Genomic DNA, 15,122 nt, shown 5'->3' on the forward strand with positions numbered 1-15,122 from the left:
CAATAATATTTCACTAAAAGAATTAGTAATATTGATTGTTTTAATTAGTAATATTAATTTATCTACTTCGTATAAAATTAAAAATTTTATTTATATTTACATGCATATTAGAACATGAATGTTAAATAGATGATGATTTATTTTATATCTTTAATACCCGGTAAGCAAAATGCGCACAATTTGCCAGCAGATTGGCGACAGATTTCCACAAAAGTTGCTAGCAGATTGGCATCCGTTATGTCCGCAATAGGCTCACGATTTGCTAGCAAAACCTGCTCACAGAATCTGACAGCAGATTATTAGCAAAAACCGAGCAGGATCTGCTAACATCACTTGATGTCAAATTGTCGGCAGAAACCGAGCAGGATCTGCGCGCGCGTAATCTGACGGCAGATTGGCAGCAGATCCCGAGCAGAATCTGCAGCTTCTAGTCATTCATATAAATAAGTAACATAAATACAATAAAATTAATTACTACAGATGTTAAATAAGACTATTATCGGCGAGTTATCGGTTAATTACAATTTTCTTCTAATACAACATATAATATGTAATATGTTATATCGTAGTTATATCTCACATAGTAAAGGACTCAATTTAATTAAATTAATAATAAAGTAAATGATGAAAATAATTAAATTTAACTTATAAAACTTGAGATATAATTGATTTAGAATTAAATTCTTCCTTTATGCTTCAAATAGGTAGTAAATGAATAATTATCCATTTATCCTATTGATTCCAATCAGTTTAATATTTTGAATCTTATCTGCTTGTATCACATATCAGAAATTAAAGTGATAGAAATAGTTACTATATTTTTGATCTTTTATTAATAATAGCGACTTTATATATATTTCTGACAGAAATTTGATTGCGAGAAAATACATCACATAGCGGTAAGCGAAGGAACTATCGAATCAAATGCAGATTGTTGCCAATTTGCCATCAGATCACGCATGCAAACCCTGTTCCACTTCTGCTGTCAATCTGCAGTCAAATTGCGCGCACGCAGATTCTGCTTGATTTTTGCCGACAATCTGATATCAAGTCATGTTAGCAGATTCTGCTTGGTTTCTGCCACCAATCTGCGTCAGATTCTGTGAGCAGACTCTGTTCGAGTTTTGACATCAATTTGTCAACTTAATTGGTAATAACAGCTTCAGTACCAAATTTGTAGCCGTTTTGCTAACATTAGTTGATAGCAGACACTTGGCATGATATGCTTTCTACAGACTTTGCTATCTGGGTATATACTTATTTCGCGCATGCGCACTCCATTTTGTTCAACACTAACATCAAAGGTGCCGACAAGGAGTTGCGCTACTGGATATACTGTGGTGATACTTTTAATTTTATCTGTCGTCTTTTGTAAGCTTTATATAATCCTCATGACTAAAACTTAAGTACGAGAAAAATAGCGCACCGTAGCGGTAAACAAACGAACTAGCGATTACTGATTTTGCGATGAAATTTTACTTCCACTGACTATAATTAATGAGATATAAGATAAAGTAACAAAAAAGAAGCGTTTCTATTATAGATCAATGAAATACTGATTCTTAGTGATCTTATTCATATATTTGTAAGAAATTAATATAGTTTTCATAATAATTATATATATATATATATATATATATATGTATGTATGTATGTATGTATGTATGTATATGTATATGTATGTACATATGTATATATAGTTTAAAATTAATTTGAAATTAATAAAAATTAGTTTTTATTTTGTCTATAGAAACGTGAAAAATACATTTCCTTAACTATGGTTTTAAAAGCGTTTCTATAGGAACGTTTCTTATTAATGCTTTGTGGTTAAAAAATATTGGATACGTTTAGGAAACGTATATAAAACGACCGTGTGCTACCTGGGTTCTTTATTTTTCCTAATGCATTTTCGAACGGAAATGATGTAACGTCTGATAGAGAACATTGCATAAATGATACATCATCAGCAATGTGTAGCAGATTATGAATGTTGCCGATTAAAAATTCATTTCCATAAAAGTTTGATACGAGCTGTACAAATTTTTTAAATAAATTTCGTGCATACGTACAGTATTTTAACGCTGTCTTTTTCCGACAAAATTCGAATAGCTATATGAAGAAGCATAAAATGTTTGTAAATATCTTCCGGCAAAACTTTTTTGAAAATAATTGGTCCAATATACAAGAGGAGAAACTGATATTCAGTAGCTTTAAATTTCTTAAATTCAGAAAGAGATCGTGTTGTTCTTTGGAATTCTTCAGGGATGTACTGCTGAATTTTTATCAACAAAAATGATAATTGTGCTTTTGAATTATATGATAATTTTTTAATATATCGTTTGTTTTCCGTACCTTCGAGCCAGCACTCTAACAATTTCTTCATTACTCCTAAATATAGGAGATGCATTGCATCAAGTGGAAAATTATTAATCATATCAATTGGTGGATTGATATGAATTAAAGGAGATATTCCTCTATGATGTTCGCGATTTGTTTGCTCTCTAAAGGAACGATCTGTTCTTAATTCATAATTACCATCTTGGTAAATGGTTCGATTTTTATAGCGTTCACCACGTATTAAACAACGCTCACATGCCCAAAATCCATTATGATTTTTTATACATTTTATAAATGAACGAGCTGGCCTATCACAAATAAAAGCTTTAACAGAAACTTGAAATAACTTATTATTTACATTATTTAATCCCTCAGTTTGGAGCAGGTTTATTTCCTTAATAAACTTTTCAAAATATTTCTCAACATTTCCTGGTTTTTGATTTTCACAATATATTGCAACTGGAAATGGTTTATAAACATCAGGTTGATGAAAAATTTTGCATAAAATTGGCTAAAAACTCGTTGAACTCGACTTGAATAGTGGTAAACCATCTATATTTATAATCAACTGTATAGTATTTAAATGTAAGTCGGGATTAAGATACTTTATAAGATGTGAACTTAAACCAAAATATACAAATAGACCATTATCATGTTCATCAAGTTTCTCAATTTTATAATTCTCACATGTAGTTTGTAAAAATGTTTTTGAACTCTTTGGCAATTGAGGTAAAATGGGTCGTAATATATTTAATAAACTATCTAAACGAGAATGAGGAAGTGGCGGAAATTGAAATGCCCATTCTCGAAGATCATTTACAATATTACTTGATATTTCTTCACGTCTTGTATCCACTGATGAATTTAGTGAAATTGAGGAAATACTTGCAGGTTCATCTTCTGACACACCCAAAGGATCATCTCCTATACTATCATTATTTAATGTATCTGTTTCGTTTTCCAAGTAAAAATTGTTTTCTATCAGTCGACTGTATGTCATTATTAAAATAATTTTGTTCTTGAAAAAATTATCAATTTCAGACAATTTCAATTCTTCAGGTGACATATAATTCGATGACACTGTTACATTATTATTTTCTACAGAATTTTTGTTCCGATTTCTTTTTCGAAGTACGCGATATTTTTGCACTCTTAAACGTGTTGATGTACGTTTTCTTGCCAATCTTCTATCAAATAGATCCATGTTATAAATTTAACAGTATTTAACACAATTTGACAGTATTAACTTTTAACAGTATTAACTCAATATTAACATTTAAAACAATAATAACTATTTTAGTTGAAAAATAATAAATACAAATTTGAAAATCTTAGAGATAAATAATTATAAATATTTATAAATACACCACCATAAATGTAACCTTAACTGTCAAAATTCTTTGAACAAATTAGCACGCTGTGTGAAGTTCGGCATTATGTAATAAAATATACATTAATAACAGACTAGATGAGAATGAGCTGGATGCTAAATCGAAATTCCTCTAAATCAAAAAATGATTTAGAAAAATTAAAACTGATGCAGATTGCTGAAAGCCAACAAGCATTATTATCTAAAACACTATAATAAAGTATTTTTTCATCAAGTACTTTCCGAATTATGAAACTTGAATTAATTTCTTGCATAACTTTACATAAACTATAAACTATCTTGTAAAATATTTATTTTTCAATGACCTTACATCAATACTTTTATACATAAAATAATAAGAGATATCAATTGATATAAAAAAACACTTAAATGTTTTAAAAAAATATAATTTGCTACTAGCAGCTACATATATTTTTTAACAACTATATGTTTTCTTTACACCAATTTATTTCTTTTATTATTTTGTGCATAAAAGTATTGAGATAAGGGGGAGGTCATCAAGAAGTAAATATTTTACGAGATATTTCATATTATAGTTCATGTAAAATTAAGAAATCATTTCAAGTCTCGGAAAGTACTTAATGAAAAAATATTTCATTATAATGTTTTGAAAAGCTCTTTAAGTAAGCTGTAAGAATATCCAATAAAAAATATTATTCCATTAAAAAATTTCGTTATTAGGTTCTCGTTAAATTACCTATTCATAACCCTATATTTTTCTTATTGGGATCTAATGTATATTTTTATAAAAACCTGATTATATAATATCCCCATAGAAGCTTTATAAAGAAAAACAGTATAGTTATATGCTTACTCGGGTCCCGATACAGTAATAATATCAAATTCAGACAATCAAATCAGGCAAACGTTATATTTATTATTATACCTTTCAGGGATCCTCAATGGCAATCGGCATTGCATTCATCGAGTGAGATACCAACATCGCTCTGGAGTCGCATATCACTGTGTTAAAAAACAGCATTAGGTGTGAGGTCTGGATAGCTCAGTGGTCTAGAGCAGTTGCCCGGAAAGCGAAAGACTTGGGTTTGATTCCCGATCCAGCCACTTGCGCCTCACATATTTTTCTAGTCTGCGAATATTGTTTTCTAGCAATTATTCGTTAGGCTGAAAAATGTGTGAATGTCTCTCAACAAAATATGCGTCAATGCCGTTGCCACGGATGGATTCTGTCACTCGTTGATCAAATGGGCGTAAAGACACGTCCGACCTCCTCCTACATACATCCCTATCTTTTTCTGGATAGGGCCCTTATTTGGACCCTACTTTAATTTCAAATCGGGAAATGTTGCACATTTTTCATTTTCATACATTTTTATCCTCATCAGGGTCTAATTATATAACCTTACCAAATTTCTGATAGAATAAGACTATATGTCCTGATCAGGACCTGCTTATGTAACCCTATTAAATTCTGCGTTTGTAATTACTATTTTCCGACAAGGCATGTATACAGAATCCTCATCATGACTTGATCAAATTATTTGATTAAACTTTGCTTTCGGCCGTGCCATGGTTATTCGATTGTAATAATAAGGTAATAATAAGGACCTAATCAGATGAACCTTAGTAAGGCATGCCTTAAAAATACCCGGCCAGGTCCTTATAACATATCGGGTCAATTTCTAGTCGGGAAGTAACGTGCGACATTTTTTATGGTCCGATTCCATAATAACGTTACAGTGGATTTCCTCGTGCTCCAGAAAGTGGTCGATTTTTATAGCAAATCACGTCGGCGAGATACAGCGGTTAACTTCTGGTTCGGATTGACGGCACGTTCCGACAACCGAAAATCCCGCAGATTTGCTGTCTCGGGGCATTTCCCCGCATGACATCGGAAGGTCCGCGTTATGGTGGCGTGATCCCGCGTTCCTGAGGAACAGCGAAGACTCGTGGCCAAGCGGCGATGTATGTATTCCGAAGTCAGAGATGTCTGAGACGCGACGGACAGTTGCGACTCGCACGGCAATAGCAAACCCTTTCGCAGAACTCATCATCAAATGTTCGAAATTAGATAAGCTATGCCGAATCGTTGCCTATTGCAGACGATTTCTCATATTACGTCGACAATCAGGTGAGAGGTTGGATACTCGCGTTTCGCGAATGAGGAAATTTCAGCCGCACTGAATAATCTTTGCAAATTGGTACAGGAGAATATTTTTTCGAGTGAAATCGAGCAACTGAGGAGAAAAAATCCTCTTACGTCCGCTAGCGCTTTGATATCTTGTCGCCTTTTTTAGATGATTGAGGTTTGACTCGCGTCGGAGGGAGGCTTGAGAATTCGCAGTTATCATACAATGCTCGTCATCCTATTTTGCTTCCAAAAAACTATCGGCTTACTCAACTCATAATAGAATGGGAACACTCGCGCAGTTTGCATGCGGGAGTGCAAGGCACTATGGCCGTGGTGCGAAAAAACTTTTGGCCACTTTCGCTTCGATCAACCACGCGAAAGATTATTAGACAATGCCTCGTCTGTTTTAAATGCAAACCGGTTATGTCAGAGGCAAAAATGGGGGTATTACCGGCACCTCGAGTAACACCTTCTCGACCTTTTTTTAATTGCGGAGTCGATTACGCTGGACCTCTTGTCATAAGAGAAGGAAACCCGAGTAGAAATTTTGACAAGGCAATGATCAGGTTCAAATAAGAATGCCTGAATTTTTTGTTAAGTCCGAGTCAGGCAATCTTAATATGGACCTGATCCGAACGTAACGCAGTGCATGATCAGGACCTGAGAATCTTAAACGTACAAGGTCCTGAGAAGGTTACCTAATACGGACCGAGTGAGGAATATCTTATGTGATCCTTATAGTTTCTTTATAATTTTTAATTAGTACAAGTATAAGGATAATACATAATATAATCAAGACAATGTATAAAAATTGACAAAAAATATTTATTTTTTATATATTCGATTATAAACATAAGATAATATAATATAAGCATAAGATAATATTATAAACATAAGATAATATATATTCGATTATAAACAGAAGATAATATTATAAACATAAGATAATTCGATTATAAACATAAGAATTTCTTCCCGACAAACTTTTTTCTTACGAAAAGAAAAAAATAAATAAAAAAACACATTTTTTTTCCAACAACAAATTGAAGAATAAACTTTGAAAACAAAAATTAATTCAATAATAAAAAAAAATCAATACAAAATAATAAACTTCTTGTTTATAGAAAATTTCTATTTGTTTTATTTTTTAAATTAATTGTTGCAATCAGACAGCAAGTGTCTTTCTCACGGGTCAAACGTTGTTCTTCCCAATCTTTGGCATTGTTCATCATATTTTGAACAATATGTTGAAATTTTTTTGGATTAATTTGATCTCCAAAAACTTTGAAAAATGATTCTGGAAATAATAAAGAAAATAATTTATATAATTATATGTATAAAAAAGAGCGAACTGTCAATATTTATGAACGAAAAAATAATTTTAGGAATTTTACACGTACCTTCTAGAAACTTATAGAAAGTAATGTTGCTCAAAACTTCTTTATTTTTTTGTTGTTGTTGTAAAATGCATCGCTACATCTCGCACAAGATATCTTCGGACAATTTCTCCTAAATTCTTTGATGAAAAGTTATCAATATTGATGCAACGCTTCACTTTTCTCTTCTATTACGTAAAATTTAAATAAATAAGAAAAATTATCGATTTTCAATAAGATCATGAGTAATACAAAAAGAGCAAAATAAACTTACAAATTGAGCTCTGTACTTTTCATCATTTTTTAATTTTAGATCAAATTCAAGAAATTCCTCGTATGATTGTACTGGTAGCTGAATGTTATTGTCTTCCTCTAGATCCAATTCGTCCTCGGTTAGATTATTTCCTCGCTTCAATAAGTTTCCTATCATTTGTTGGATCAAAATCACTTCTCCACGAAGATCAGCTTTGTTTTGACAAACTTCGATGAGAAGCCAATGCAAAAGATGATGGAGAAGCTGAAAAGAGAAAAATCAATGTATTGAATAATTGTTTTAAATAATTCAATTCTATTAAATAATTTGCATAAAAATGAATTAAAATTGATATACTATGTTTTTCTAGCAGATATTGAGCTTTATCAGTTTCTGTAACAGATGATTCGCTTTCTCGAGGAGGCACTTCATTCGATCGCACAATTTTTTTCAAAACGATATTTTCGCAAAATTCTGAACGATTTGATGACATACGCAGATTTGCTTTATTTTTTCTTAGCATATTTCCTAAACTTGTGTTTGCTGTCATGTCGAGCCTATCTGTAGAAACTGTGCGTACTTTGTTTTTTCTTTTGGGACTGCGATGGAATTTCTGTACTTTTATCAAGTCTTCTACTGATTTAGTCGGTGAAGGATTCTCTAAATCCTCATCAGATAGAAGGGCATAATTTTCTCTTCGTTTACTAATATGTTTATATCTTTTTTGCGAACTTTCCTCAGTCGAACTTTCTTTTTCGTCTTCCGTCGAAGTATTAACAGGTGTTTTAAGAAGCACTAAAATATATAAACAAAAACAGTTTATTAATGCAAGTAATATTGTGTGTAATGATATAACAAAATAGAAATCTCATGCTTAAATAATAAAACAAAAAAGACATCAGAAAATAAAATGCTTACTATCCTCTTCTGTATTCGACATAGTCACATCATCAGTTCAATCACAAAAACAGTTCTGCAATATTTCTTTAATAGATTGATGATTATTAGTTTTCATATTTACTTTGAGTTTTCCAATCTCTTTTCTTATAATCTTTTCTACAGAACTTTCATTGTCTGTCGTGCAAGCATAGATTTTTTTCTCAAGAATTTTCAACCGCGCTAGAGCCTCTTCATACGTGTCTGCAAAATAGAGTGAAAGTATAATGCATTATCATAAAATACACAAAATGTTTTTTAAATGGATTATATGGATGGCTCACCAGCTCTACCATGCAATTCGATAGGATACTCAATCCATGATTCATTAAAAGGCAGAAGTTGTTTGATCATGTTGTTTAACATCTCTATTTTTTTTCGTAAATGGGCCAGGCATAAAACGAGCCAACAGACCTTCTTTATTTTCGTCTCATCGAGGATGGGACCACATCAATACTTTTCTTTTCAGTATCAGAGACGAAGCAAACTAATTTGTATAGTTTTTTTTCCCGATCCATTTTGAAAAAAAATTTACTTCGATCTATTTGTAAATAAAAACAAAACTTTTTAAAATTCCATTAAAACTGTCGGAAACAGTAAAATAAACTTGTATCCAGACACACCTACAGAAGATGTTCGTGAAGATGAACGTTGCGACGAGATTTATAGGCAGTACGTGTTGGTTCAGTATTGATTTTTCATCTAAGAATAAAACAAAATCTCAATTTCCATATATGCGCCTATAATATAATGAGTTTTATTTTTGTGTCATATGTACACATTATAGTAATATATAATAAAGAAAAACAAAACTAATAAATAATTGATGGAAATCTACCAAAGTTCAAACAAAATTTAAGATTAAAACTGTAAATAAACTGCAACATAACACATCATATAGAATATTTACAATCACTCCTGCAATATTCTCGCAATATTGTTGCAATGTTCTGTGCTGTATGGGATATACAAAAAAATATCAAATGTATCAAAAAAAATTCGATGAATCGTAGGCACGCAATTGTTGTAATTTTGATAATTTTTCTTTATTGTATTGTATAGGTTATCTCGATGTAATGAGTAAAAGAAAATATCGTACACAACAACACGTTTCAGATTGCGCAATACGCAGTTAGGACAAAAAATTATATAATCACAAATTTTTATAATTACTAAATTTAAATTATCACGGAATGAAGTTTCTGAAATCTTATCAATTAATGAGACATATATTGTAGAGATACTTACAATGAGTCCAAGTAAAAAACGTCTGTTGTCACAAAGTTTAACTGAATTACAATCACAAATACCAGTAGAGACTTTCCAGCGAACAACAAGATCAATAACAGATATTTCCAGATGGAAAGCAACGGAGTACAGATTGTTTTTGCTTTATATTGGTCCTATTGTTTTACAGCAAATATTGGAAAAGAGATATTATAATCATTTTCTCCTTCTTCATGTTGCATGTAGAATCCTGAACTCAAATAACTTATGTCTGAAATATAATTTTCAAGCAAAAGTTTATTTGAACAATTTTGTTATGCTTACAAAACAATATTATAATACACAAAGTTTAGTCTTAAATATTCATAGTCTTAGTCACCTAGCCGATGATGTCAAAAACATGAAATGTTCCTTAAGCAATTATACAGCTTTTCCATTTGAGAATCTATTAGGAAAAATGAAGAGAATGCTTCGAAGTGGAAACCGACCACTCGCACAATTCTGTCGACGGTAGCATGAATTACTTTATGCAGTGTCAAAGAAACCCGAGTAGAAGTATACCCGATGTACCATAAGGCCCTGATAAGGTTTTCTTCGGGTCTATCCCAGTAGGGTTGGCCTGATTCGGATATGATCGGGATCGAATAAACTTTTTTTATTATTTAGTAATGAGGTCATTTTGGTCGGGATTTGATAAGGACCCTCTCAGGAATGCTTTAATGTGAATATGTAAAATAAAAGTTCAATGAGGCCACGATCGTACATATCCTCATCAGGACCGATCACTAAAATGTAAGGTTGGCCTGATTCCTTTAACGCCAGGCTCTCATGCAAACTTCATATCATTGCAACATGTTTTCGCATTTGGCCGCACGACAGCGCTTGTGTGTAGTGCAAATATACAGGAATTTCTAACCTTTTATTATTATAATTATTAGTTATAGTTATAATAAAAATTAAAAATTCTAGGGCCAATAATACGAGCTAATTACTAAGGTCTAAATAAAATAAATACATATAATAATAAATTCGTTTAATAAAAACAAAAACGTTTCGACTTTACTTAGTCTTCTTCAGTAAGAAATATAATATAATAAAATCAGCGAATGAAATGATCCGTGAAACAAACGTTAGAGCGCTATAAATAAATAAAAAGAAGCCAATAGAAACCCATGTAATAGAGCATGTTTCTCCAGCACAAAAAATAATTAACCCGGAGTGACATTTGGCCTCCTATTCAAACAACTTCTTCGTTGGGAAGCGAGAAGCTCCTAATTTGAAACCGGCCATGACCAGCTGTGTCCGAATCCATCACCTTCATGCTGTAATTCTATTATTACCATCCAAAAATTGTTATTGAAAATTAATTGAGATTGACTCAGAAAAAAGAAAATGAGTTAATTTAATAAACAATAATGAATTAATAAGCACTAAAATGATAAATATTATTCGTGATAAAATAAAAACTAATTGAAACGGTCAAGAAAAAATTAAAACTGCTTACATAAATTAATACACATGTCTCTACAAGTCTCAAGATATTCTTAAAGGCTTCCTATCATCTCGGAGTCAAGAACATAACTGTTAGTAAATGTCATGATAACAGTTAAATGTCAATAATATGTAGGTGACAAAAAATGAACACAAACTAACAATCATCCGTTGGACAACTCATTTAAAATATCATCATATGCGCTATCGAGTAATTCGGTGTCTGTATTATAATTAATACCATGTTTTTATTCTTTAATATGTATCATTTCGGAGATGAGTCTCTTTCTGTAATTAGACTCTATGTCCAATATTTTAACATCTTCCCAATCCATGGTATGTTGTGTATTGAGAATATGTTCTGAGACCACCGAATGCCTCGAAGATTCTAACATAATATTCTTTGCGTGCTCCCTCAGTCTAGTGCCTAATTGTCTTTTTGTTTGGCCCACATATGAGGCTTCGCAGTTTTTACAATTGATTCTATAAATGACATTGGACTTAGATGAATGATTGTTCTTGTCTTTTTGGACTTTAATAATTCTATCAAGTCTGTTGAGACAACGATACCCTACTAAAAAATCCGACCTTTTAATGTTAGATGCAACCAAATCTGAAATGTTATTGATGTAAGGAATGACAAAATAATTGTTATTGTTCTCATTCTCCGTGGTATTAATTGTCTGAGTTAATTTTTTGTTGTAAATCGTTTTTATTCTGCGATTGATTTCATTAAAAATTAAATGTATAGGGTAACCATTGCTCAACAGAATGTCTATGCAGATCTCTATATTTTTCTTGTGGAATATGTGGTGAGATAGCAGCATTGCTCTATCAACGAGGTTATAAATCGTTCCAATTTTATGGCAATTAGGATGGTTGGAAAAGAAAGATAATAATCTCCCTGAAAAAGTTTTTTTGTGGAACCAGTCAATGTAAATAGTGTTGTTGATAATCTTAATATTTAAATCTAGAAAACTAATGCTACGATCCACCTCATACTCCACTGTAAATTGTAATCTTTCGTGATAACCGTTAAATTTGTTCAAAATGTTGGTGACTTCACTAACGGGTGCAACTAAAATGATGTCATCAACATAGCGGTGGTAAATTGAAATACCCAAATCCAAAGTGTTGAGTATCGATTCCTCCAAATCTTGCATTACAATATTCGCTATAATAGGAGATAATGGCGAGCCCATAGGAGTCCCATGAGATTGTTTATAAATATTGTCATTAAAAGTAAAATATGTGGAAGACAATATGAACGTAACCATCGAGATAAACTCACTTTTTGGAATTGTCGTGTGCATTTCAATAAAATTCCACCTGTTATTAATACTGTCAATTGCAAGATTTGCAGGAATGTTAGTAAATAGCGATACGACATCTAAAGATATCAATATATTCGACGCATCTATTGTTTTACCAGAAAGTGTGCCATATAATTCAAAACTATTATTTACATTACTTTTGGCTTGAGGAATACTAATTGATAGAGTTTTGTGTAGATAAGTAGCAATGGAATATAATGCGGTGTTAACAGAGGAAACGATGATTCTGAAAGGAATATTTTCTTTATGAATTTTCGGAAGGCCATACGCTTTAGGGAGGAGAGAATCGCTGGATCTTAAAAAGTAGTAATCTTTTTTAGAGATGTAATCCTTTTTTAACCACCTCTTAAGAGTGTTATTTAACTCCCTTTCTATCTTTAAGGATGGATTTTTTTTGATAATGGAGTATGTATTGCTATCATTTAGTAGATTCTCCACCTTGCCAATGTATTCGCTGATTTTATTATATTATATTTCTTACTGAAATTTCATTCGCTGATTTTATTATATTATATTTCTTACTGAAGAAGACTAAGTAAAGTCGAAACGTTTTTGTTTTTATTAAACGAATTTATTATTATATGTATTTATTTTATTTAGACCTTAGTAATTAGCTCGTATTATTGGCCCTAGAATTTTTAATTTTTATTATTGCTTTGCAACACACGAGCAGTATTAATATTATTATTGTTTAATTTTCGTTTTATGTTTATACACTGGCCTGAGAATGCGTTACAATAACCTTCCGTTCAAATATCATCGGTTTAATTTTAAATTTATTTATCACTCATTTGGAGATCAAACAACAGGTCAATTAAAACAATGGATAGATACGAATTACAGAATTGTTAGAGCGAGATCTAAGTTGAATTTTTTAAAACAATGTAAATTTTATGGCGTGTTTCCTAATCACATTTATGGTGTTTGTACTACCAAGTTTATTTTGCATCATTTCAAATCAGAGAAAAAACTAGAAGGTTTGCTATATAAATTCAGAAATGGAATCTTAAATATTGAAATTGGGGACTTATACAGACTAATTGATTCCTTACAAAGAAAACTCTTAGATAACACAAGAATCGTATCCTGTAGCCTTCCTAATTACATATGGAGAGAAATTTGGAAACATCATTTTATCTCTTTTAAGAATTTTCAAAAAAAGCTATATTATACCCATAAAAACAAATTTTTATGGTTACTTCAAAAAAAGGAAGATGACTACATGAATAATATTGAGCCGATTAAGCTTCGTCATCCTATTAAGGACAATAACATGCCACAAGTCTTGATATCCACGAATAACAAACATTTCACAGATTTAAATAGCACTAACACTAACAATTTAATATTTCCCAATCATATTCAGACAAATCCATCTAATCCGTTAAACTGCACAAATAACAAATGGTTCATTAATCTAACTAACACTGAGATACCAACTAAGGTATCTAATTTATTACAACTAGGGAGCAAATTTAGCCTTCCTATTAATAATAATAAAAAGTTGGCCATTCACGAATTTATCAAGGACTTAGAAGGTAACTCGAAACGGTCGAATATTAAGAATTTAATGACAGTGCGCAACATTATAGTCCCTCAATTTTCCCGTTTTCTACATAATAGAAAGAAAATGGACCGGACACAGGATGAACTTTTTAAATTGCATAAATTCACAACTAAGTTTTGTCAGGACAATCCAAATATCCTTTTCACAAGGGCTGACAAGGGCAATGTCACGGTATGAATTTTCGGAAGGCCATACGCTTTAGGGAGGAGAGAATCGCTGGATCTTAAAAAGTAGTAATCTTTTTTAGAGATGTAATCCTTTTTTAACCACCTCTTAAGAGTGTTATTTAACTCCCTTTCTATCTTTAAGGATGGATTTTTTTTGATAATGGAGTATGTATTGCTATCATTTAGTAGATTCTCCACCTTGCCAATGTATTCGCTGATTTTATTATATTATATTTCTTACTGAAATTTCATTCGCTGATTTTATTATATTATATTTCTTACTGAAGAAGACTAAGTAAAGTCGAAACGTTTTTGTTTTTATTAAACGAATTTATTATTATATGTATTTATTTTATTTAGACCTTAGTAATTAGCTCGTATTATTGGCCCTAGAATTTTTAATTTTTATTATTGCTTTGCAACACACGAGCAGTATTAATATTATTATTGTTTAATTTTCGTTTTAAGTTATAGTTATTATTATAGTTCTCGGGTTTGATAAATTCGAGTGGTAGATTGCAAAGTTTTATTTAATGTCTTATTGTGTAGTGATATTTAATTGTGCGTGATTAGTTCTTGATTCTAAGATTAGTGATATATGTGATATTAATGAAATAACTTTTATTAATGTGTTAAATAAATGTAATCATGGACACTTTGAATCCACGAGTGTTGAAAATTCGTGAACTCACTCGTTTACGAGTTCAGAGACTCCGAGCAACCCGTAAAAATTCTCAACAATGTAACAATCGAGTTAGATGTATGTCAGTTGAACGGGAAACATTATTTGTTGACGATACTTCTAGAGCTATTGTTTCTGACTGGGAAGCATCATTAATTGAAGATGCTTCTGGAAATATTGTTTCAGAAGCAGACAATAGCATCAACATAATGTCTAGATCATTTGAAAACAATAATGATGATGAAGATAGTAGACAAGTAAAGTCAGATA

At 31.4% G+C, this 15,122-nt stretch overlaps 1 protein-coding gene and 2 long non-coding RNA genes across 3 annotated transcripts; all 3 read right to left on the reverse strand.

Annotated features, from left to right (window-relative positions):
• Window positions 1–7,254: 7,254 nt before the first annotated feature.
• On the reverse strand, window positions 7,255–7,886 carry LOC145960264 (uncharacterized). Its single transcript, XR_014435314.1, has 3 exons — window positions 7,806–7,886; window positions 7,470–7,712; window positions 7,255–7,383 (listed from the first exon to the last, which is right to left on the reverse strand). It is a non-coding gene; the product is annotated as an uncharacterized LOC145960264 (long non-coding RNA).
• A 501-nt stretch (window positions 7,887–8,387) lies between these two features.
• Window positions 8,388–8,817, reverse strand: LOC145960352 (uncharacterized). Its single transcript, XR_014435341.1, has 2 exons — window positions 8,669–8,817; window positions 8,388–8,588 (listed from the first exon to the last, which is right to left on the reverse strand). It is a non-coding gene; the product is annotated as an uncharacterized LOC145960352 (long non-coding RNA).
• A 2,533-nt stretch (window positions 8,818–11,350) lies between these two features.
• LOC145960123 (uncharacterized) lies at window positions 11,351–12,304 on the reverse strand. The gene has a single exon (XM_083079392.1). The coding sequence runs from the start codon at window positions 12,302–12,304 to the stop codon at window positions 11,351–11,353; it is 954 nt and encodes a 317-aa protein (XP_082935518.1).
• Window positions 12,305–15,122: the final 2,818 nt, after the last annotated feature.

This window comes from Camponotus vicinus, unplaced genomic scaffold (genome assembly GCF_025532165.1).
Source record: "Camponotus vicinus isolate PSW18456_S1 unplaced genomic scaffold, iyCamVici1.0 SCAF_10, whole genome shotgun sequence".
In the NCBI taxonomy this organism is placed as follows: domain Eukaryota; kingdom Metazoa; phylum Arthropoda; class Insecta; order Hymenoptera; family Formicidae; genus Camponotus; species Camponotus vicinus.